Genomic DNA, 24,346 nt, shown 5'->3' on the forward strand with positions numbered 1-24,346 from the left:
AAAGTAAAAATACTTTGGAAAAAACTAGGGAAAGTGGTAGACATCAGGAAGAGGAACTTTCTAGGAACTCCCTTTTTGATGCTGTTCAGTTAATGAAAAACATGGGAACCATAGCAATAACAAAATTGGAGAAATCATCCGAGATGGAGTCATGCAAATACCAAGCAAAATCAGATAGCAATGATGCCAAAAAAGATGAAACCTCGCATTCTATTAAGACTAGCTCTAACGAGGAGAGTGAACCTCATAATATAAAATCATCTCCTAGTAACAGAAATATGGAACAGCAAATATCTGCATTGGGATGTAGTGTTAGTGTGACTAAGGCCTTGGATAAAGATAAGGATAAAGAAAAAGAAAAGGAAAGGGATAGAGAAAAGGAAAAAGACAAGGAGAAAGAAAAAGTTAAAATGCCATCTGGTGTAGATACTACACGCCTGAGTCCTTCCATTTCTATTATAGCTGTCACTGGTGTCACTGAGCGTCATCGAGCTAAGACTACTATTGCTCCATCTGCCTCTCCCAGTCCAAATCATAATTCACCCACCCCATCTGGGCAAAATGCCCCAAGGAGTTCTCCATCAGTTAGTGCTCACAATCATTCTGATAACTCATCGCCATCTGGTCAGCCAATTAATTCACCAAGAGTTTCATCTGCATCATCCAGTATCTCACCACAGACTGGTAATACTGGAAGCATTCCACCCCCTCCTCCACTATCCCATCCTCAGTCATCCCCCTCTAATAGTGCTTCTTCAAGAGGTGTCTTTGTTCCACCATCTGCTAGTAATCAAGTATTAGGAATGGCAAATAGTCGGGCTCCTATTATAACTAGTCCTGGCCTGAGAATGATGTCAGCACCTGGACCGGGGCCAGGCTTGATGTACCCAAATCGACTCCCAGGAATGACTCCTGCACGACATTTACCTCCAGAAGCAGGGCCTCTTTCAACTCAGCTTCACAAACATTCACAAAAATTAGCTGAAGTTATGAGAGCAACATTAGAAGATGTCCTAGGAGGTCTTGTAGGAACCGGTACTCCGGAGGCGCGACTTGCTGCACTACAGTTAGAATTAGAACGCACCAGTTGGAGACACCAGCAAGAACTTGCAGAAGTACGACACAATGCAGATGTCATGTTGGTAGAAATGAGAGCCAACCTTGAAGCTGAAAAACAAAGAGCTGTTGAGGAGATGAAGAGGCAAATGGAGCAACAACTTGTGGAAGTTAGGAGACAGATGGAACGTCAGATGGTTGAAAGGTTGGCGGAGGTTAAACGGCAGATGGAAGCAGAACGACAACGAGCAGTAGAAGAGACTAAAAAGAAGCAGTGGTGTGCAAATTGTGGGAAGGAAGCACTCTTCTTCTGTTGTTGGAACACTTCCTATTGTGACTACCCATGCCAGGTGAGTTATATAGCACTTCCTTTAGTCATTTCATAAAGCTTTTATTTCTATTTATACATTGGTGAGAGAGCGAAAAGTTACTATTGTATAATCTTATAGATGTTGCTGTTATTATTATTGAATATAATAGGAGGTTAAAGTTAGGAGTTTTGGGCACAGTAATGGTTTTTTTTTTTTTTTTTTCATCCTAATCCAGGGGTTCCCAAGTTGCAAGATAACCTCTTACAGGATGTGAAACCTTGGATTATACAATTTAGCAAAATTGATAAAATAAAAAGATTGAAATATTTTAAGGTTAAACATTTATATTTAGTTTTACACTTACACTGAATAACAAATTTAATATTTGTGTACGTATTCATATTTGAACTTGTTTAACGTTTTTTTTTGTCATCGGAAATTTATCTAAAATAAATTTGTTGCTCAAATTTAGTATCAATTGCATTCTTCATCTTTGATATTACTTTTGTAAGGGTGTGAGAATATTAAAAGTTGCTAATGCCTAATCTATTAGTGAAAAAATTTAGAATACTAGTGTGTAATATTATTATGTATATTCATTTTATTATTATAGGTATTAGATGTATGTATGTTATTTAGATATTCCACAGTGGAATTTTTCTATTTTATAAAGCCCTTTCCAGTGTGATAAATCTCAAGTAAAAATTGTCCACTTATTCATGTCATCACTCATTTCAATCTGATGTAAATTGACACAATTAAGTACACAAGATAGGTAACATTTTGTTTTATTGCAGTTGGATATGATCACAACCAATATAGGTAGAATGTTATAGTAAATTAAAAGAGATTGTACAATAGGTCATATCTGTGAAAGACTGAACTAAATGATGGTGCTAAATAAGCTGGGTACAGTGAAGTGGTGACTGTTTCAGTCTTGCAGACCAACTCATGACTGGCTGAACACCAAGGGTATGGGTCTGGGAGTCACCTGTTTACATGAGTATGGTTGAAAGTAGTACTGTTGCTATTATATATATTTGATTATATAGGAGGTTTCACAATATATATGTGTGTGTATATATATATATATATATATATATATATATATATATATATATATATATATATATATATATATATATATATGTGTGTGTATGTATATTTGCAATAAAATAAGAGTAAACTGTACATATTTTGAAGTATGTATAACTGTGAGGTTTACATCCTTGTATAGCCTGGGACGGACTTCCAAACAAGAAAACTTGAAATCTTATAGCTCCCTTAGAATTGACAAACTTTAGAGTGATTTTGGATGGTCCAGCCACATTGTAATTCCCCTGGACATGCCTCCCATGCAATAAAAGAAAAGTTGCAATTTTTGCTCTAATCACGGCAGTTTGATCGAAGGTCCTGGAAAGATATTAAGAGAACTGAATAGTACATGATAATGACTAAAAGTTCTAACACTCAGTAATCATTGGCTTACTGAAGTAGAGTTCTAAGTACAGTACCAATAACAATTAAAAAGGGAAAACACACTAAGCTAAATGACATTGGTATTTGTTCCTTTAAGAATACAAACTTTATCCTGTAATATGGCTGTGAAAACTTTTAACGCTGTGGTGGCAGTTATTGTTAGTTGGCCCGAAAGCCATGCCAACCTGACAGGCCACTGAGTTCTCACTTTTCCTGCCAACCCAACAGGCCATTGAGCTCTCACTTTCTTTTTAGTTGCTAAACAGTAATGAGCTTATCATCATATCCTTTGAGGGTTAAGGATTAAGAAAGGTTTTTGAGCTGTTTACTGATATCTGTAGCTGTGTGACAGTTCTGTGCAACCTCACGATATCCACTTTTTTGTTCCAGTTAGACGGCATTCCTCTTTGCTGATTATTCCCTCGTGAGTTAGCCTTGTGATAATGATGACAACAATGTAATCCTGAGGTAGTTGACATTCTTTGAACATCATTGTGCTCCGTTGTATCTGACTAGTATGAAGAAGAGGGCCGCTGATCTTCTTACAATCGGTGTCTTCCAGTTCCCGGAAAGTCGCTAAAGAAATATCTGTTTATGCCGTGTCTTTACAGAGTTCTGGTGATCTCTTTCCTTGTGCGAGAGTCGTCATCGGCTTTCATGACCTAGCAGGAGAACTTCAACATCCTTCTTCTCCTCTGCATCTTCTTTGTTGGAAAGCCTCTGTGGTGAATGAACCCCCCCCTCCATGAGCAGTGTGAGGATGTAAGCAGACCATTCGCAAGCTCCACAAGCAATAAGACTGCACGTTCATAAAGGTTCCACATACAACAAAATTCAATGAGCATTAGGATACCGTGAGCAACAGAATTCCACATGCACCGTCTCCATGAGCCTCACTTCCACACACACACAGTGTGTACCTACGGTCTTTGCTCGTACAGTAACACCCCGCCCTACGTTGTTAATTGGCTCCAAGAGACCTAATGTAAGGCAGTTTTTGATGTACAGTAGCTCAAATTTTATCCTTATAAAAAAATAAACAACATAAAGCTGCCCATAAAACAGGCTATCATTCTATAAAAATCACATACCAATATTAATAAGCCTCCATATAAAGTACAGTGGTACCTCTACATACGAATTTAATTCGTTCCACAACCTACTTCGGATGTAGAAAATGTTCGGATGTAGAAATGAATTTTCCCATAAGAATACATGGTAATTCATTTAATTCGTTCCTCAGCCTAAAAACCCATAATAAATCCTTAATAAATGGCTACACATAATTACACATAACAATACTATAACTGCATAATATAAAAGAAGCATGTAAAAAAGATAATTATAAAGAAATAATGAATAAAAATGTGTTTTATTGCCACTTTACCTTAGAGACAGGCCAACGCAGGTGTAGGATTTTCTAGCCAGGAGGAGACGGACGATCGGCGAGAAGGTAGACATAGTGTTAACATGTTCTTTAAATAAATACTCTCTCTCTCTCTCTCTCTCTCTCTCTCTCTCTCTCTCTCTCTCTCTCTCTCTCTCTCTCTCTCTCTCTCTCTCTGTTCTTCTTCACTGTTAGTGTTAGAGACGTCTATTAATTTTTTTTCTGAGAGAGAGAGAGAGAGAGAGAGGCAGAGAGAGAGAGAGAGAGAGAGAGAGAGAGAGAGAGAGAGAGAGAGAGAGAGAGAGAGAGAGAGATTAAACAAAAATGTGTTGTGTACATATGATTTTTAACAGCGTTAACGAGTTGAAGGACAGTTAAATGTAACTAAAAAAGCAATATCAGCGAATCTGAATTCCTTTATTAACTAAAACAAATATTGATACAAACACACTCGTGTGCGTATGCGCAAGCACACACACACGCAAGAGGAGACACGATCGGCGAGGAGGTAGAGATGGTGACTGCGATAACATACCGTAACTTACACTACGGAAATTTTAATCTAACTTAGCTTATTTCTTTATTTTTTTATTTTTATATTTCATATTTTAAAAAAATTTTTCTTTTGATTTTTTATTTTCATCACTTTCAGTGACGAGTTACGGTATGTTATCGCAGTCACCATCTCTACCTCCTCCCCGACCGTCTCTCTTATTACGTAGCAATTCTTGCACCTGTGTGTGTGTGTTTGTGCATACGCACACGAGTGTGTTTGTATCAATATTTGTTTTAGTTAATAAGGGAATTCAGATTAGCTGTTATTACTTTCTTAGTTTCATTTAATTGTTTTTCAACTCGTTGACGCTGTTATAAATCATATGTACTCTAAACACATTTTTGTTTAATCTCTCTCTCTCTCTCTCTCTCTCTCTCTCTCTCTCTCTCTCTCTCTCTCTCTCTCTCTCTCTCTCTCTCGGAAAAAAAATAATAGACGTAGACGTATCTAACACTATAACAGCGAAGAAGAACGAGAGAGAGAGAGAGAGAGAGAGATTTTATTTAAAGAACATGTTAATGCTATGTTTAGAGAGAAACAGAAAAAGAGAGAAGTCTTTTTTAAAAGAGCTTGTTAATGCTATCTTGGTTTCCTTTACTTCACTTTTTTCTTTCTTTCTGTTCATCACGCTGGCCCTTCTCACAAATGATCGTTGCCAACAATCTCTTTGTCCTTTATCCCTATCAATAAAAGGCGTTCTATCTCTTCCAGGGTATTGCTACGATGTCTTGTAATAATGGTGATCCCCTTCGATGGTTATTTGCTTTAATGGCTGCCTTCAGCTTGATGATCCTCGAGATCATAGGCCTATTCCGGCCATATTGTTTAGCCATACAGTATCACTCACATGCACACTGCTCTCATGTTTTTCTATAATTTCTTGCTTCAATTCTAATGAAAGAATTGCCTTCTTCCTGTACTGAAACTTAGCTTCTTAGGCACCATGATTAAGAGGTAAAATCAAAGAGGAAATGTGAGAAAAGGAAGAAAAGAAGCACTGTTAATAACAGACCAAACAGAGGACAACCACACGATACACACAAGAACAGAGAACTGAGCACTCGACGCTCAATGGCGTAATGCTTACTTCGTGTGTCGAAATAAAATTCGGGTGTAGAGTAAAAAATTTGCTCGAATTTTACTTCGGATGTTGGAAAATTCGGATGTAGAGGTTCCACTGTACAGGTATTGAAGCATATACAGTCAGACCTTGTTAATCGCAGTTTGTTGCTTCGTTGTTTCATTTTTTTGCAGCCAAGGAGAAAAAAAAAATTCTTTGTGATGAATGTTTACCCAACATTGAAAATGTTATTTCTAATAGCTGGCAACAGCATTGGGATGGCCAAGAACAATGCAATACCTATTAAATAAAAATTCTCAAAAAAACCTGGGCCATGATTTCAAATAGCCTGCGCTCTTTTACACTTGGAACGCTGCGCACTACTACATATCTCTACACCCAGCTGGTCCTAGCTCTCTATGTACAGTGTGTATCCATTTACGGTAGTAAAAAATTACAGCTATATTTTAAATAAACTGGTGTTTCACTTAACAGTATCCAATAATAATTTGTAATATTCACATTTTAGTATTGTTTTTATAATTAAAAACATGAGGAATTATAATTAATGCATAGTTTACATTCAAATCAGCAGATCAAATCTGTGTAGTCCGTCGTCAACCTATATTCTCTCACAATATTATCCCACTGATATGACCATTCACTTTCACTGAATTACCTCACTGATATAATCTATCATGCATATTAGTTTGAGATCGCCTTCACATTATTATTGTCCTTCACTTATTATTCGTATATCCTGAAACGTTTTCCCAATTCCTTTCCAAATCCCTTTCGTACATTTACTTTGCTCTCCCACACACATCTACAATGTATCTTTCCAACTCTTTGATTCTCACAATTTTTTGCGATTTCAGTCATGTTCTCTTTTTTAGCATTCATTCATCACTTTCATTTATTAATCATTCTAAACCTCTTTCTTAGGCCTCATTCAATGTATTCCCATTCCTATTTTTCATTCCTTCTCGCATTTCCCAAATTAATTGACTTCGCTAATTTATTTGAATTAGCGTAGATGTGGCGTAGGAAATGTGCAAGGAGAAGGAACTTGGTTACCCCTCACTGTCTCGTCTCTTTGTCATATTGTTTTGTCCTTCTCTCTCCCTGTGGTTTCCCTTAAATATATCCAATAATAATGCATGTAATATTCACTTTTTAGTATATTATTTATATTAAAAAACATAGCGAATTATAATTTTATTCATTGTTTACATTCAAATTAACGGATCAACATTGCCTAGTTCGTCATGAACCTCAATTTTCGCATCAAATAACTCCCTTGTTATTATAATAAGGCTTGCTACCAAATGATATTGCATATTTACTAAACGAAACATTCATTTCTTGATCTATTATTTTCCCATCAGCATATTGATTCCAATAGTTTAATTTGAAATGATTCTCTCAAATTTTATTTACTTTTACTGTAAGTTAAATCACATAACGTTAACCGGAGTTTCATAGAGAGAGAGAGAGAGAGAGAGAGAGAGTTTGTGTGTGTGTTTGTGTGTTATGCATCTTCCGGTCTCTGAGAGAGAGGGAGATTTTTTTTTTTAGTTTATAAAATAAGCTGTATTTCTCTTCAAGAAAGTATAGATAACATACTACACAAGAGACAACACATACAGTATGAAGTTTTCAAGAAATTGTGTATGGTTTTAATAATTTCAAAAATTAACCAAAATAAAAAGACAAAAACGAAACTAGGCTTTATCTATTTTTCTTCTTAATTGAAAATATCCTTAGCCAACTGGTGAAGCAGGTTCTTTAATGAAAATGTGCCCTGTAAAACCATCATATCCTTATATATAAGATGGTAATCAAATTTAAGGGGTTCAAAATGATTAATCAACTGATTACACAAGCTTGGGACTCTCAGTTAAAAAGTGGGGCAGTTTTGAACAATAACTCACTTCAAGCTGTAAGTACAATATCTCAAGTAATTCAGATCAGCAGGAACAAGAAGTAGTAGCAGCAGGAATCCCCCAAATTCTTGAATGTCCGTCCATGACATAGAAGTTAGTGGAAGATAAAGAAATGTACTGGACAATATCCGGCAGTAAGTGATTAGGCCGAAGAGGGTAGCGTTTACAAACTTTAAATAAACAACAATGTAAACATCCTCTTAAGCTACTTGTTAAGGCTCAGTCTTCTTTTGCCAGTTACTAATTTAGGACGAGTCTCCAATAGGCGTGTTGACTGTGTCCGTCACGTAGACACACTGCCCCTCGTCTTCTTCCACCTTACCTCTACGGTAAAGAAAAACAAGGCAGTAATCGTTCTTAACAATAAACAATCAGAACTGCCACTGCGGTCTTGAAGTGAGTTATTTAATCTTAAATAGATAAATTAGGCCAGATATATAAAGATTTAAATTTACTGTGAAATATTAAATTGAGAGAGGAGACCAAGTAATTAGAACAAAACGGTCATTCCATATTAAGAGGAAAAATTAGATAACGAATGAAAACTACAGAAATTTGAAATAAATTATTAAATAATTCTAAAATAATTAGAATTTTTATACACTCCCAGAGGAGAGCTGTAACTTGGAAGTTGCAGAAAAAAATAGAATTAATCTAAGATCATAGCTCTGATTTTAGCCATACCAATATCAGCTGCATTTTTAGTTGGACATTTAGGTGGGGGAGTATTCGGTGGTTTCCCTTCACCTTTATCTGTATCATCAGGGCCTCTTTGCAATAAGGGTATTATTGTAGAAGCGTGCCGTTTGACAACTTCCTTAATTTTTCCTTTAAAAACAGTTACCCCTGTTAGTTCTCCAATATTATTGGTGGTTATTTCTGTTACAAGGGCTAGAGGCTAATAATTAGGCTTGATGTTAGGTTCTTTCAGCAGAACAACATCCCCGATCGTAAAACACTTGTGCGTGACTGGTTGGAACCATTTTTTTTTTCTATCTACAGCCTGAGAAATTTAGAGTTTTGAGAAACTGTTGGCTATAGATTTCACGGACTTTAACCTGAACTTTTTTAAGCTTAAGGGGACCGTCCGCCATGTCCGCTATTTTTTTTTCTAATGATCCAAATTACACCATTTCTATATATGTTTTAGACATGTAATACCTTCATCATATTACAATTTCAAGTCATTTGATCAAAATCTTTTGGATTTATTAGCAAAAATCATGATTTGAAATAAAAATTTAGGTACATTTTTCCCCACTACTATAATACCAATTGTAATGAAACTTATACCATAAAAACTACTCTATCAACCAAACAATTCTGTCAGACAGAATTTTGATTTTCCTTTCTGTTTTTTTTTTAATGAATTTTTATTTTTTTTTCTCGTCTAGACGGAAAATAATCGTGAAAAAAAATATAAAAAGAAAATCAAAATTTTGTCCAACAGAAATGTGGGATATTTATTCTTCTTTTCAATGATATCTTTCCCTCTAATATCGACCAAAAAAATAAGTGAGAAAAATGTACCTAAGTGTGAATGAGTATGTTTTTGAGTTATGAGCTCCCAAAGATTTGCAAGACATTTTTGCTTCTTTTCTTAAAGAAATCAAGATAATATTATTATGATAACTTTTATTGTTTATTCTTACATAAATGCACCATAAATGAGGTATTTGAACCCTCAGTTTAGTTTTCCTCTGTTAGAGTTGCCAGCGATCTCTCCTTGTTGCCAGTGTTTTAGTTAGCAGGTTTCAGCTCTGTACTCTTATTCCTGTTTCCCTCTTTCTTGGTTCTTTTTTCTTGTTCTCCACTTACTTTTTGTTCTTTCTATCACCTTGTGTAACATTGGCATAGCTATAAAGTTCCAGAGGATGTTGTGAAACCACAATCTACTTACGAACTTCAAGTAAATAAACACATGCATTATAATTTCTATATGTCTTTGGAAACTTTGCTGATGTTCAAGTAGCTGGTAGTTTTCATTTACCTGCCCTCTACCAATGCCTTTCATTTCTGCCAGAAGTACGATATATCGAAACATAAGAGTAAGAGAGAGAGAGAGAGAGAGAGAGATCATGAATATAATTTTGGAGTGATAGCATTTTGGTTGATATACTGTAGATGGCAGTTCAAATAGAGAGAGAGAGAGAGAGAGAGTGATCAACCATTATTTGAATCTAAGAGAGTTGAACATTGGTAATATAGAATTTTTATAAATGGCAGTTTTAAAAAATTCGAGAGAGAGAGAGAGAGAGAGAGAGAGAGAGAGAGAGAGAGAGAGAGAGAGAGAGAGAGAGAGAGAGAGAGAGAGAGAGATGCAAAAATAAACATAACTACAATTCTGTCAAACTCAGTCATGCAGACGACAGTAAGGATGACATCATCATTTAAAGACTGCTATATCATCATTGTTTGGAAAAATGATTGACTGTTTTTTTTTTTTTTATGACCTTAGGTAACATTGGCATTGCTATAAAGTTCCCGAGGACGTTGTGAAAACAATCTACATACGAACTTCAAGTAAACAAACACATGCATTATAACTTCTGTAAGTGCTTGGAAACACTGGCTTCTGTTCTCTTAGGAGTAGATTTTGTTCAACTACGCTCTACCAATGCCTCCCATTTCTGCCAGACATATGATAGATCGAAACAAAAGAAAAATCGCTATAGATATGCAAAAATAACACACAAAGATGATTTTGTCAAACTCAGTCATGCAGACGATACAGTAAGGATGACGTCATCATTTAAAGACCGCTATATCTTCGTTATTTGTAAAAATAATTGGCTGAAACTTTTGGGGAGCATGTATGATATGTTTGTGCATACATAGAAGCAATAAAACAATTTTCGATTTCTGAAAGTTATGTCAAAACCCCATGGCGGATGGTCCCCTTATAGTAGCTGTCCTTTACCATATTGCAAGAACTTGCATGGGGGGACCATTCTGGATCTTCTGGTAAAGGAAATATTTTGGGCAGGATTTTTAAAGAAGTTGGTTCATACCCTTTGATCAAGTGTTCTGGGGTAATAGGTTCTGGAACATTATTTAGTTTCGAAGTTTTAAGTTCGTCCTTGAAAGCTATAGGTCTGCAATAAATGCTTGATGTAGCGTACTAAAGATTCAATTTCCGAAAGGTGAAGCACATTATTCTTAATTGATCCAAAGATTAACCTTTTTATCATCTTGACTCATACTTCAACTAGCGAACCAAGTTGGCTACACCCTTTGAAAAACTGTTGAAACGTGATGGGCTTAACTCCCTGAAAATAGAAAAAAAACTCTCTTACCTCTGCATCATTAACCATATCTTTGATTATATTTATTCCAGCAGATAGTTGTGACCCAAGATCACAAATGAATAACTGAAGCACCCCCTATTCATATATGTGAATCTGAAATGCTCGGAAAAGGCTAGTAGACTATTACAAATTTGTATGCTAACAGCTCTAGACCAAGTACAAGTTATGCAGAGCAACCATACTTTATCCTTTACATTATTTTTTCGTACAAAGAAAGGTCCACGATTGTCCACAAATATGTTAGAAAAAGGAATTAGAGAAGAATTTTCTTTAAATCCACGGTACTGCCTTGATTCCCATTTCAGAGTACGAGCATTAAAGCGTAAAGGGTGAGGGAAATTCTTCATGAATTTTTTGATCTTGGAGAAATGACGCGGAAGGAAATAAACTCTTTCTCACTTCAGACAAAACTGGATAACATCCATCATGAGCAAGTTGTTCATGAAGTCATATTTAATATAATCAGTTAGGCTACTATCTTTATGCAACAAAAAAGGAAACTTTTTATCCATGCTATACTGTATTTCCATTTCTGGGCTCCGACCTGTGCCGCCCAGTGAAATGCTCCTTTTACATCATTTCTAAGGTAGAAACTGCTATGAATTTACCAGAGAAAAAATTGTATAGGAATGCTAGGTTGAACCCAGCTCTCTCGCCTAATAAGGTGTCGGTATAATATACTGGGGCGTGATAAATCACAACCAGAGGCCTCGCACCATTTAGATATCTCCTCTCAATGTCCCTGTTACAGCGAGGTGCCGTTCAACACCTAACTCCGATCTCTACTACCAACATTCCAACCCACGCCTGTGACGTCACTCCTTTTTCATAGCACATCCAGTGTACTCTGACTTGTTTTTCATGGTGTGTTTTTCTCGGTTTTACCCAGGATTTATCTATGATGTCGGACTCTACTGTCTCTCCATCTAAGTTAAGTACCAGATCTATGAGTTTTGAGTCTTTGGAGGTAGCCTTGCCCTTAGTTTTTTATTATATCTCAGTTTTATTTGTTATTGTTCGCGGCCGAGGCCGCCATGATGGCCAGCTACCTCCTCTCACTCGTTCTTAACGTCTTACAATTAGTCCTCTATACTAATTGTTTTTCGTTTCGAACCTTGCTGGGTATATTACCGTACACACCCACTGTTGTTTATTACATTGTGATTATGGTATTTTCACTAAAGATCAGTCAGTTATGATATTACTCGTATGTATCACAGTCGATGTTAGGTTGGCATGCCTGCTCGCCTTCGGGCGCTCCTAGTTGGTTACTTCATGTTATTACATTTTAACCGAGGTGATATCTAATAGCAGATTACGATACAGTATCTTATATTACCACCTAGTTATTTACTTTAGTTTGAGTGGGACTCTTGTGAGGCAGTTCTTTCAGTTTTGTGTATTTATTTCGATCGGCATCTACCCGATTTTGTGTTATGTTGGCCCCCCTGTCCAGTCGGTACCTACCCGCACTGGAGGGCTCGGCTCGTTATTTCCCTGCCTCTCTCCTGCGTCCCCCTCTTACTATGAATAGCCAACGGTTTTTATCGCATGCTTCCCTATTCATTATATTATACCATATTATCATATTATCTACGTTATATTACCTAGTCATTATCCGTTTATGATCATTCGTTATTATCTGTCGTGGCTCATCGACCAGGTTGGTACGCCTGGTCTCTCTGTCCCACGTGATCGCCTTCTGCCTCCCCATTGGCTTGTTCTCGTTGTAGGCGTCTGGCATCCCCACCCACCCGCCTACTCCATCCCCACTCCAGGGATGCCTCTCATCTCTATGAGGCTTGGAGTCAGCTGTTTTGTCTTACGGGTCGAGTCCTCTCGTTCCCCAGTCCCCTCCCCCCTCCCCTTCCCCCGGGGTGTTGACTGACTCTTACCCCTACGGAACCGTGAACATTAGCGAGGCTATATATATATATATATGTATTTTTACACTTACTCCTGCCCTTTCGTAGCCGTTTTCTCTCCGCCGCTCCGATTGGCCATCGATCGGCTGGAGTGATTTCTGCTATGCTTTGGGTTTTACGGCGTTTCCCCCGTGTCGTTCCGCACCCCACGGGACCCAGTTAATAGGATTCCCCCCACCCTTCCCGTGTGACGTTCCGCATACCACGGACCCCACACGATGTTACCCTCTTTTTATTTGTAAGAATCCCTTGTGTAGCTTTCGAGCTTTGTTGAACTTTGTCAAGTTTTTTGGTTAGGTCCTTGCAACCGTCGGTGAGTCTCTGATTCTCGACCTTCCCCCCCATTTGTCCCGCCTACCCCGGTAGGCTAGCATGACCCCTGAGTCTCTCAGTTGTCTCCCCGGAGCCAACGGTTTATTATTAACCATATTATTATTCATTTTATATTTTTTCTACTCGACTGTTCCCCCTCTGAATGATCATAGCCAACGGATTTGATTTGTTAGTATTTTACCTTATTAGGTGTTTTCTACTGATTGCCCTTATGGCTTAGAATACAATACTACCCGGCAGTTGCTGGTTTACTTTAAGCACCCGGAGCCCCAGTGCTCCTCTAGAACCTACCTACTACGTGATACTTATGTATCTTTATTTTACAGGTGGTCCGCTGTAAGATAACGGCCTGTGCGGCGGTCCTTCACCAAGCTTGCGGCCACGACGTATGTAGGTCGCACGCCCACTGTGCTGTCCTTGTTGACGACCTGACCGTCTGGTTTGTTATAAGCTGGTTTCGACGCTCACCTCGGACTCGGTAAGTGGAAAGGCAGTTACTTTTAGATTTAAATTTTAATCTTTGACATTTCTGTTATTCCCACCGTGTCCTCTAATCGATAACTCCGTTTTCACAAGAGGATATCTAACCTCACTTCCTACGTTGAAGTCTCTTGCCACTATTAACGGTCGATTCTCTTTCAGAGCTCCCAGCCAGCTAAGACTTCCGCCCTGGCAACCCTTAAGGTCTGGGTTGGCGGGTTCGCCCGTAACGTTAAGGCTAAACAGCCTTACGTGTTATCTGAAGAATGGTGTTCCCTGATCTACCCGAACGCCAAGACATCGGCGGCGGTTCCAAAAGATGTAGCGGACCCCATCATTGCAAAGATTGAGACCTTGTTCCTAGCCCAGGACCAGGAAGAGATGGGCGGAAACTTGACAGAAGACGTCGCGGCTAATAGCCTCGATATTGAACTGATGGCCCTTGACGAACCGGAACCAGGTAGGCAGGTGGGCCCCGGGCTAAGATTCTTCTCCTTAGCCCGCCTTTCTCTTCTACTACTTCTACCCATTCTTCTTTTCAGGGCTTCCCGGGGAAACACGGGGCTGATATCAGGCCTCGCCTAGTTACCCCGAAGATTAAGGCTCAACGTAGGCCTTTACTCAAGACCCGTAAGTCTTCAAAGTCTCCGAAGTCTGCCAAGACTTCTTCTAGAGTCCCCAAAGACTCTGCTGTTGCGTCTTCTTCTTCTCATGGTTTGAGAACGACGCCAGCCTCCGTTGCCACCCCGGTGGCTCCCTTCGACCCAGAAGCTTTCTCCAACAAGCTTTTGTCCGAAATCGGGTCCATGATGTCAACCCTCACTGAGAGGGTGCAAAATAATGAAAGCTTAGTAGAAAGCCTCATGCGCTCGGGACTGCCGCAACAGCAGCAATATGCCATCCCTAACGCCTCTAAGCTCCCGGAATTCACAAAGAATAATCCGTGGAAGATAGCTCTGCATTCTCCGTTCAAGGATGGCATGCTGACCATCGAGGGTTTTGGCACCAGGCCCATTGAGGACTTTGAGTTCTATCCACCGGGCCTCCAATTCCCCTTCCCCGGCTTCGCTCGTTTGACCGAGGAAGCTCTTATTCGATTAGACAAAGTTCCCAGGGAGACTGTCATCTACCCTAAGGAACAAGCCCAGTCCACCTGGGTTCGCACTTTGAATGAGTGGGATTGTGTGAACACTATGCTCACACCCCACGAGCAAACCCCACTCCATGCGTCACCAAGATGATGGACCTAGCTTATCAGGCCATCAAGGAGGACAAGCTGTTACCGCAGCTCCGGGAGACGGACCTGACTTCCCTCCTCTTCCCAGGTGACCACGAGTGCTGGCGCAACGCCCCGCCCACCTTCACGACAGGCAAACAACGCTGTGACTGTGCCTCCACACAGTTCAGGGAACGTCTCCCCAGGCTTCCAGACTCGCTGATTCGCCTCGAGTTCGAAGCCCGGTGCAGGCTCAGTAGATCCATTAATTCCGCCACTATGGCCGAGATGACCGGCATTTCATACGAGGAGGAACCTCTCTTTAAGGTCCTCACTAAATCCCTCCTGCAGACTCTTGGTCGATGCCTACGAGTTTCTCGCTGACAGGTTTCGTTGCCGCAGACACGTTTTGTCTGAGGCTACTATCAGACATGAGCCTAACAGGCTCATTAAAGCCCAGGTCTGGGGTCCGGATCTATTCCCAGAGGACTTGGTGAACACCGTCCTCAGCGAGGCGGCCTTGGTTAACCAAAGCCGTAAGGTTAGGTGGGGCCTCGTCCCCAAGCGGAAGTTTGAGCCAGCCGGCACCTCTGCTCGAGGCAGGAAGAGGCTGAGGCCCTTTCACTCCTCTCAGAACCGACAGCCCCTTCAGTTCGTGCAACCCATTCCTGTGGCACAAGGTTCCTAACCTTCTACTTCGAAGGGACACCCTCAACAACAGTACGTGTTGGTCCCTCAGGCTCAGGTAGCATCAACCTCTTATGCTACCTCCCCTGCCTTTAACCCAGCCTACGAATCTCAGGGTTCCTTCCAAGGCTACCAGCGCGCCAGAGGCTCCGGCGCCAGAGGGGCCTTTCGTAACAGGGGTAGCGGAAGGGGTTTCACACGAAGCAAGACATTCCGTGGAGGCCGAGTAGGCAAATCCTCTTCAGCCCATTGAAAATCCTCAGGTAGGGGGAAGACTTTACGTCTTTCGAAATTGTTGGAAGTTCAGCAATTGGGCTTTCAGCATAATTTCCAAAGGTCTGGGGTGGAGTTGGATTGAAGGGCCCCCTCCACCAACCAGTTTCTACCAACTTCCAACGGAAGAGCTAGTCTCGTTTGCAGACGACCTATTGCAGAAGAACGCAATCCAAAGGGTTCATCAATTAAAATTTCAAGGTCGCTTGTTCAGCGTGCCAAAGAAAGACTCAGACAAGCGAAGAGTAATCCTCGACCTGTCTCGTCTGAACTCCTACATTCGATGCGACAAGTTCCACATGTTAACCGTCTCTCAGGTGCGGACCTTACTTCCCCGTGGGGCCGTCACCACCTCTATAGATCTTACAGATGCCTACTATCACGTTCCGATAGCAAGGCATTTTCGGCCTTTCCTAGGCTTCAAACTAGGCAGCCAAGCCTACGCATTCAAAGTGATGCCATTCGGGCTCAACTTACCGCCCAGGATCTTCACCAAACTAGCAGAGACGGTAAATCAAGAACTACAGTCCCAGGGGATTCAAATAGTAGCTTACCAAGACGACTGGCTCGTCTTGGCAGACAACGTCAAGAACTGCCTCACGGCAACAAACAAAGTATTAACCTTCCTTCGACAGTTGGGGTTTCAGGTCAACCTCGACAAATCCCGCCTGGTCCCGGAGACCAAGTTTCAATGGCTGGGGTTACAATGGGACCTACGTTCCCATACGCTATGTCTCCCGAAAGCCAAGAGGACAGAAATAGCAAAGAATACGAAACGTTTTTTTCAGGGACAAGATGGCATCCAGGAGGAACCAAGAAAGAATCCTAGGCTCCTTGCAGTTCGCCTCCGTGACAGATATTGTTCTGAAGGCCAAATTAAAGGACTAAACACAGTATGGCGCTCCAGGGCAAACGGGAAGTATGGAGACAAAAGAGCTCGACTTCACCCAATTCTCAAAAAGAGACTTCGACCATGGACAAAAGTCAAAAGTCTATCGAAGTCAGTCCCCTTACGACATCTGGCCCCAGGACTTGTCATTCACACAGACGCCTCCTTAACAGGTTGGGGAGGATACTCCCAACACAGGAAAGTCCAGGGATATGGTCGACTGTCTTTCGACAGCTTCACATCAATGTTCTAGAGGCCATGGCGGTATTCCTTACTCTATAGCGACTGACCCCAGCCAAGAACCTTCATATCAGACTGGTTCTAGACAGTGCAGTCATAGTCCACTGCATAAACAGAGGAGGCTCCAAGTCAGCCCACATAAATCACGTCCTGTTAGCGATATTTTCCATGGCAGCATCGAACAAGTGGCATTTGTCAGCAGTCCATCTGGCGGGAGTGCGGAATGTAGTGGCGGACGCACTTTCGAGGACAACTCCGCTGGAGTCGGAATGGTCCCTGGATCAACACTCATTCAAGTGGATCTTATCTCAGGTCCCGGGTCTCCAGGTAGACCTGTTTGCGACGGAGTCCAACCACAAACTATTATGTTACATAGCCCCCAACCTGGACCCTCGGGCTTATGCCACAGACGCAATGTCGTTGGATTGCAACACTTGGGAGAGGATTTATTTGTTCCCTCCGATAAATCTTCTGATGAAAGTGTTGAACAGACTCAGGTCTTTCAGGGGCCAAGTAGCTCTGGTAGCCCCCAACTGGCCCAAGAGCAGTTGGTTTCCTCTGTTGGTGGAAATGGGTCTCCACCCCCGACAGATACCCAATCCCATTCTAACACAAGTAGTACAAACTCGCAATGTGTTAGCTTCCTCAAGAATTCAGAATGCCCTAACTTTATGGACTTCATGAAGTTTGCAGCCCAAAGAGGTGCTGCTATTGATCCCCAAAATACCCTGTTTTTGGAATCAGACAAAAGGGATTCTACCCTCCGACAATATGACTCGGCTGTTAAAAAACTTGCAAAGTTTTTAAGGGACTCAAATGTTGAAAAGATGACTATGAATCTGACAGTAACCTTCTTCAGAACTCTCTTTGAATCAGGCCTTGCAGCCAACACCATCACTACGATTAAATCAGCCTTGAAAAAAATTTTCCATACTGGTTTTAATATTGACCTTACGGATTCATACTTCTCGTCAATCCCGAAAGCCTGCGCCAGATTGAAACCATCAACTCGCCCTAGCGCAGTTTCCTGGTTTTTGAATGATGTCCTTAAGCTGGCCTCTGACACTCTTAACGAATCTTGCCATTACATAGCGTTATTAAGAAAGACCTTGTTCCTATTGAGCCTAGCTTCTGGCGCCAGAATTTCAGAACTGTCAGCTTTGGCTAGAGACCCAGGTCATATTGAGTTTCTCTCTTCAGGAGAAGTCCTTCTCTCTCCTAACAAAGTTTTCTTGGCTAAAAATGAGGACCCTCAGAACAGATGGTCCTCCTGGAAGATTGTTCCACTTCCTCAGGACCCATCCTTGTGTCCAGTTACCACATTAAATCCTACTTAAATAGAACTTCCATGAAGTCCACAGGGCCCTTATTCATTAGAGAAAATGGAGGAACCATTACCCTGAAAGGAATCAGACAACAGATTCTTTATTTTATTAAACAGGCTAACCCTGAATCATTCCCCCATGTCCATGATATACGAGCTGTAGCTACTTCAGTTAATTACTTTCACCACATGAACTTTGATGAGTTTACGAAATATACAGGCTAGAAGTCCCATAAAGTTTTTAAACGCTACTAACTAAAACCTTTGGAATCTCTAAAATTTGCTACAGCAGCAGCCGGGAATGTGGTTCCTCCTGAAAGGTAATGAGTCTTAATCACAACGTCTTGCTCTATCCTCCTTCCTCCTACTTGCCTTACTTATTGTTCCTGCTTGGTTTTGGTTTTGTTTTACTTGAGCTACACCCTTATGGTGTATTATTTTATACTCCTTTTATGATCTTACGTTACTACGAATTGTTTTTGTTTATACCTGTTATTAGTCTTACTCTCCCACGAGTTGGTTTTTGTTATGTTACCCTTAAGGATGTTATTTATTTTGCTCTGCATCATTATTTGCCTTGCCTTACCAGCCATCCCTAGTGTGAGATTTTGCCATTATTGTATTTATTTTCCCTTAATGTTTGAGAGTACTTACCTACAGGATTCCTTATATATCCTTGTTCTTGGATTAAACATGTTTTGGTATTATTTTGTATTTAATTACTTCCCTTCAGGTATTGTCCCAAGGTTGGGCCCCTATTCTCTGGCACTATTTCACTGGGCGGCACAGGTCGGAGCCCAGAAAAGTGATTTTGACGTAGGAAAAATCTATTTCTGGGCGAGAGACCTGTGCCACCCAGTGAACCCACCCTTCTTCCCTCCCTCTTGGGCCCCAATCTTGGGTGCTATAAGGAGTGACGTCACTGGCGTGGGTTGGAATGTTGGTAGTAGAGATCAGAGTTAGGTGTTGAACGGCACCTCGCTGTAACAGGGACATTGAGAGGAGATATCTAAATGGTGCGAGGCCTCTGGTTGTGATTTATCACGCCCCAGTATATTATACCGACACCTTATTAGGTGAACGAGCTGGGTTCATCCTAGCATTCCTATACAATTTTTTCTCTGGTAAATTCATAGCAGTTTCTACCTTAGAAATGATGTAAAAGGAGCATTTCACTGGGCGGCACAGGTCTCTCGCCCAGAAATAGATTTTTCCTACGTCAAAATCCCTTTTTTGGAATTTAGCTTTAACCCTAATTATCCCATCTTTATCCATAAACAACTTTTATCTTGCAACAATTGGAGGGATATTTTTTTTTTGACATTCATCTTACCTGAAAAATATTTCACAACATCAGGATAATAAACCTTTGGGTCAGTCTGCACTACAATCTTTATGGCCTTTGCTTAGAAACCAATATCATCATCCACATCAAAGTGCCTTTTTAAAGCTTTTGCTTTCGAAGTTTGTACACAAATCAATATCCTTCGGCAAATGGATAGCATCTTTAAGAAGCTAGAAAAATTTAATGGATTGAGCAAATATGGATGGCAATCTACTTCAATCTTAAGAGAAGTTATATCCTTAGTACCCTCCTTAACCTTACAAAAATAGGAAAACCTAGGGTTAGGAATAACAACCTCTACATACCCCGTTGTACATCTTGAATTAAATTCAGCACATTAGGTCCAGATAGGAAATTGGACTTTTGCAGTTGCCTGTAAGAAAGACAACATGTTACTGTGTCTGCTGGATTTCTTTCTCCGTCTTTAGATTTAAATCTTATAGGAGACTTTTTGCAAATATCCTGTATATTTTCCAATCTATTCCTAACAAAAACTGAAAGCTTTATCAACTTATCAAGCTTATTTGCTGCAGAATTTAGCTAATGCAAACAGCAATTTGAGTCTGTGAATAAAATTATTTCATTCACCTTGATCTCTATAGTACATGCAGGACTAGTTAAATCTCAATAAATACCCAAGACCGCCTCGACTCCTAACCTAATGGCATTCAATTCTAATGTAGGTATGCTTTTCCTACTCAACTGTCTATCTACCATCTGGTTTACAGCATTAATAAAGCTTAAAGTTTGAGTGACTTCATTATGAAGATAACTAACACTACTAAGAGGACATGACTAGCATCAATAGATACCAGTAGTTTATACTTTCCATCCCTTTGACCTACATACCTAGGAACTTCTACAGAGGTAGAAGCATTTGCTTTATTACAAATATTGACCCATTCCTGCTGCAATTCCTTAGATAACATTGAGTCCCATCCAAGAGATCTGTTACACTGCAACTTATGCACGAAGAGCCGACTCCTATTCAACAAAGGCATATTGAAATTATACATGTCAAACTGAGAAGCAATGGCCTTAACACAGTTTTCTTGGTGTTTGCACTGCTGTCTAGTTTGATAGGTTTAGTGAACAATTTATCAGTCTGTCTGTTCCAGTTTATTCCAAACAAACTTAGTATGTTTTCAGGATTCTCATTATAATCAATATTTATTGCTTCCTGCAACTTTGCATTATTGGTAGCCAATTGCTGAACATCAAAACAATATGGTGAAAAAATTGAAGAAATCCCCTTGTATGCCCAATTCATGTATTCCTGAGATTCCGAAGTAATTGCACCATTATCCATGTACAACAAATTGTACACAAGGGACTTCAGATATTTCAACTCCTTATGGTCGTTCTCTGTATTTAACGCCAGAATATAAAACATAGCTCTCATTAATAGAAATGGGCTGCATCTTAAGCCAAAGCTCAACCTGACATTTTTATAAGCCACCATTGAGAAATCTCCCTTGGAAACATTCTTATACCAAAAGAATAAAAGCTTTGACTGATCCGATTCATTAAGCCACAATTGGTTAAAAGCTCTCTTAAGATCGAAGGCCAACAACCATTTACCAAATCGTAGGTTTAGTGAAGCCAATGAAAGTATCTGGTTTAATGTTGGACCAGAATGCATAACTTTATTTTGATGCAATGAAGCTATTCTATCATTTTCATTTTTTTCACAAAGATTACTCAGAAATACAATACGACACTTAATCGTATTTTTTTCTGGTTTAAATATACCTGTGTGGAAGGAAGGAGTACCCTGGAATTTCCCTTAGGCATTGATCGAGGTGTTCCACCTTTTCTATTACTGTATACCAGCATTTAACTGCTCTTTAATTGTTTGATGGAGCAATGGCAGCTTCTCTCCGCCATCTCTCTGGGGTTTGCTCAAATTTGCCTTCAAAATCATTTTTAATTAGTTCTGGTTTTTTGACAAAGGATTTGACACCTTACCCTTCAATAGAATCGCAACAACAAGATGTCCCTCCTCTGACCGAGTGTGAGTTTTTTATGTATATTTAACTAGTTGTTCATTCAACTCTATGGTCTCATCATTATTAACTTTATATACCTCCTGAGTGAGATATTGACTACACTGAGACTCCAACATCTGATTTGTTGCCCATTTTAACTTATCACTTTGCAATTTACCATGTGAATTAATAACAGAGAAGTTGCTTTCTGGCTTTAATGGGGGAATAATCCAAATTATTCACCTCGTCATAGACAACTGTCACAAAGAGGCGGCAAAGCAGTCGTGTTATTTGTAATTACTTTGCTCGATAGAGGTAAAACATTTATATCCTTCTTGACACTCTCCATATTTCCTATGAGAATCGTTCCCAAGTTAGAATCTACATAAACAGAATTTTTCCCAAAAAGGACATCATTACCAATGAGCAAGTTAGAAAAGTCTGACCCTAAAACAAAGTCTATATTACCGATTTCTTTAGCGTTCTCATTTAAAAACGCATCAGCTAGTCTATAACCTTTTTCCTTAAAATTAGGCAATGAAAGGTGTATTTGTATTTCTGGATCTACTAATGCATAAAAATCTGACATAACACCAGAAAAATCTATGGGAATCACCACCAAACTACTGATATATTCCTGTGACATATTAAAACTGCAAACAGTTAATTTGATATTCTTTTGCAAAACTTAAGTTTTTGAGATCTGGCGACTTTCTTTGTTACAAAAGATCCTTCCGATGCACGATCACTTAGACCACGTACTGATTTGCCTTTAGCACTACAAGTAAAGGTGGGTAAAATAGTACCACAGGTATAATAAAACACTACAGCTACTCTTAGTATTAGTCTCAATATTATAAGGATTTGGTATTCTGCTCTGACCGAGTCACAGGTGCATAAGCAGGTTAAGTGCCACTCCTTACATTGACTACATTTAGACTGTAAAACTACTCAACATCTATCTATTTGATGATAGCTTTCCTGCACTTTAGACATCCGCCTAAGGATTTTATTTTCTCTTGCTTATCTTTATATTCAGAATAATTAGTACTTCTAAAAAAAATTATGCTCACTATCACCACATAAGGAACATGTTGCAATGAAGTAGCTGTTGGTTTTACACTAATAGCATAACTTGAACTGGGACTACCCTTAATTGCGATAGCCTTTTGTACAACTATCGAGTGCTTTTTACTTTTAGAAAATTTTTGAGATTGCTTTATTCTCTCAACTCTTCAAAGAAATTATCTACAATTTGAGTTTAAAATGGACTGGTTTCAGACGTTACCTGAATAAGATGCGTTTGAAAGGCCTTGTTAAAAGAATTCCAAAAAAAAAATTGAATGAAATCTTGAACTACTATATTCGGGAATTTTGCAGATTCACACATTTTTACATTTAAAATATTCTCATAGGGATCATCATTGTATGACAAATTTAATTCTGTGAGCCTATTTATTATGGAAAACCACCTCTCTTTTTTCAGAGGTGAAGGCTTGAATTAAAAGATCTTTAGCTGAATGAAAGCTCTTTTTATCTGCCTCTAAGGATTTAAGTAACGCAAGAGCATTACCAGAACGTTGTTGCATTAGAAGTAATAACAAATCTCTCTCTGGATACTTAAAAGCTGATTTAGTTAATTCGCATTCCTTAAGAAATTTTAACAAGTCCTCTTCCTCCTTTCCTGAAAAGGAAGGAAGATGCGCCGTAGGCTGTTTTAACAAAGTATGGGCAACGTCAACTTGTTGAGCTGTTAGTACTTTGGACGAGGTATTCAAACCATCCAACAAAGCAACGCAGTCCTGTATCTTCTCTTGGTAACTAACACAGATTTCCATTTCATGGTCTAGATCTGCCTCTTTGAACTCAACACTATCACTAAACCTCTCATCTACGTATTTCATCTTTAAATTCCAAAATTTTTAACTTTAAAGCAACTGTTAATTTCCGTCATTTGATCATAAGTTACACTCCGATTTGAACAGGCAGTAATTCTACTGCGCAAGACATTTCTTTTTCAGACAAGTTTAAATAGAACAGCCATGATATTAACTCTAAAAGAAATCCAACAAAATATTCAAATTTATGCAGTCTTAATTCGTCAGTTAATGAAGCACTGGAGCACTGAAGGTCGTAGAGAATTTCTACCACTGTTAATAGGCTTATTTCCGGTACCCAGAATTCAATGAGTATAGATTTCATTTACTACTTTAGTAACGAGATCAAAAACTAATTTCCACACAACATTTAAACCATCATCATCTAAATTTACTATGAGATCAAAAGCTAATTTCCACACAACATTTAAACCATCATCATATAAATGTATCAGGTCCCTAGCAAATAATCACTTATTCTTTTAGCGCTTTGCTCCCCAAGTATAGAAATGATAATTTGACAATTGCCACTTCTGCAATTGTTGAAGGCTTTGGCGGCCTCTTATACTAACTAGGGGAAGGGGTCTAGTATTTATGGTTACAGAGTGCAAATCGTGGTTTGATTATGGAGCAAATTAGAATTAAATTGGGCAAAACTTCCTTAAG

At 39.5% G+C, this 24,346-nt stretch overlaps 1 protein-coding gene across 3 annotated transcripts in view; it reads left to right on the top strand.

Annotated features, from left to right (window-relative positions):
- Zmynd8 (Zinc finger MYND-type containing 8) overlaps positions 1 to 24,346 on the top strand; it is a 596,751-nt gene that overhangs the window by 376,418 nt on the left and 195,987 nt on the right. For all 3 annotated transcript variants that reach the window (XM_068388417.1, XM_068388414.1, XM_068388416.1), the window contains exon 10: positions 1 to 1,406. This exon is cut by the window's left edge and continues 1,878 nt beyond it. In XM_068388417.1, coding sequence (XP_068244518.1) covers positions 1 to 1,406 — 1,406 coding nt within the window. The remainder of the gene's footprint in view (positions 1,407 to 24,346) is intronic.

The sequence above is a fragment of the Palaemon carinicauda genome, chromosome 15 (assembly GCF_036898095.1).
Source record: "Palaemon carinicauda isolate YSFRI2023 chromosome 15, ASM3689809v2, whole genome shotgun sequence".
Lineage (NCBI taxonomy): Eukaryota > Metazoa > Arthropoda > Malacostraca > Decapoda > Palaemonidae > Palaemon > Palaemon carinicauda.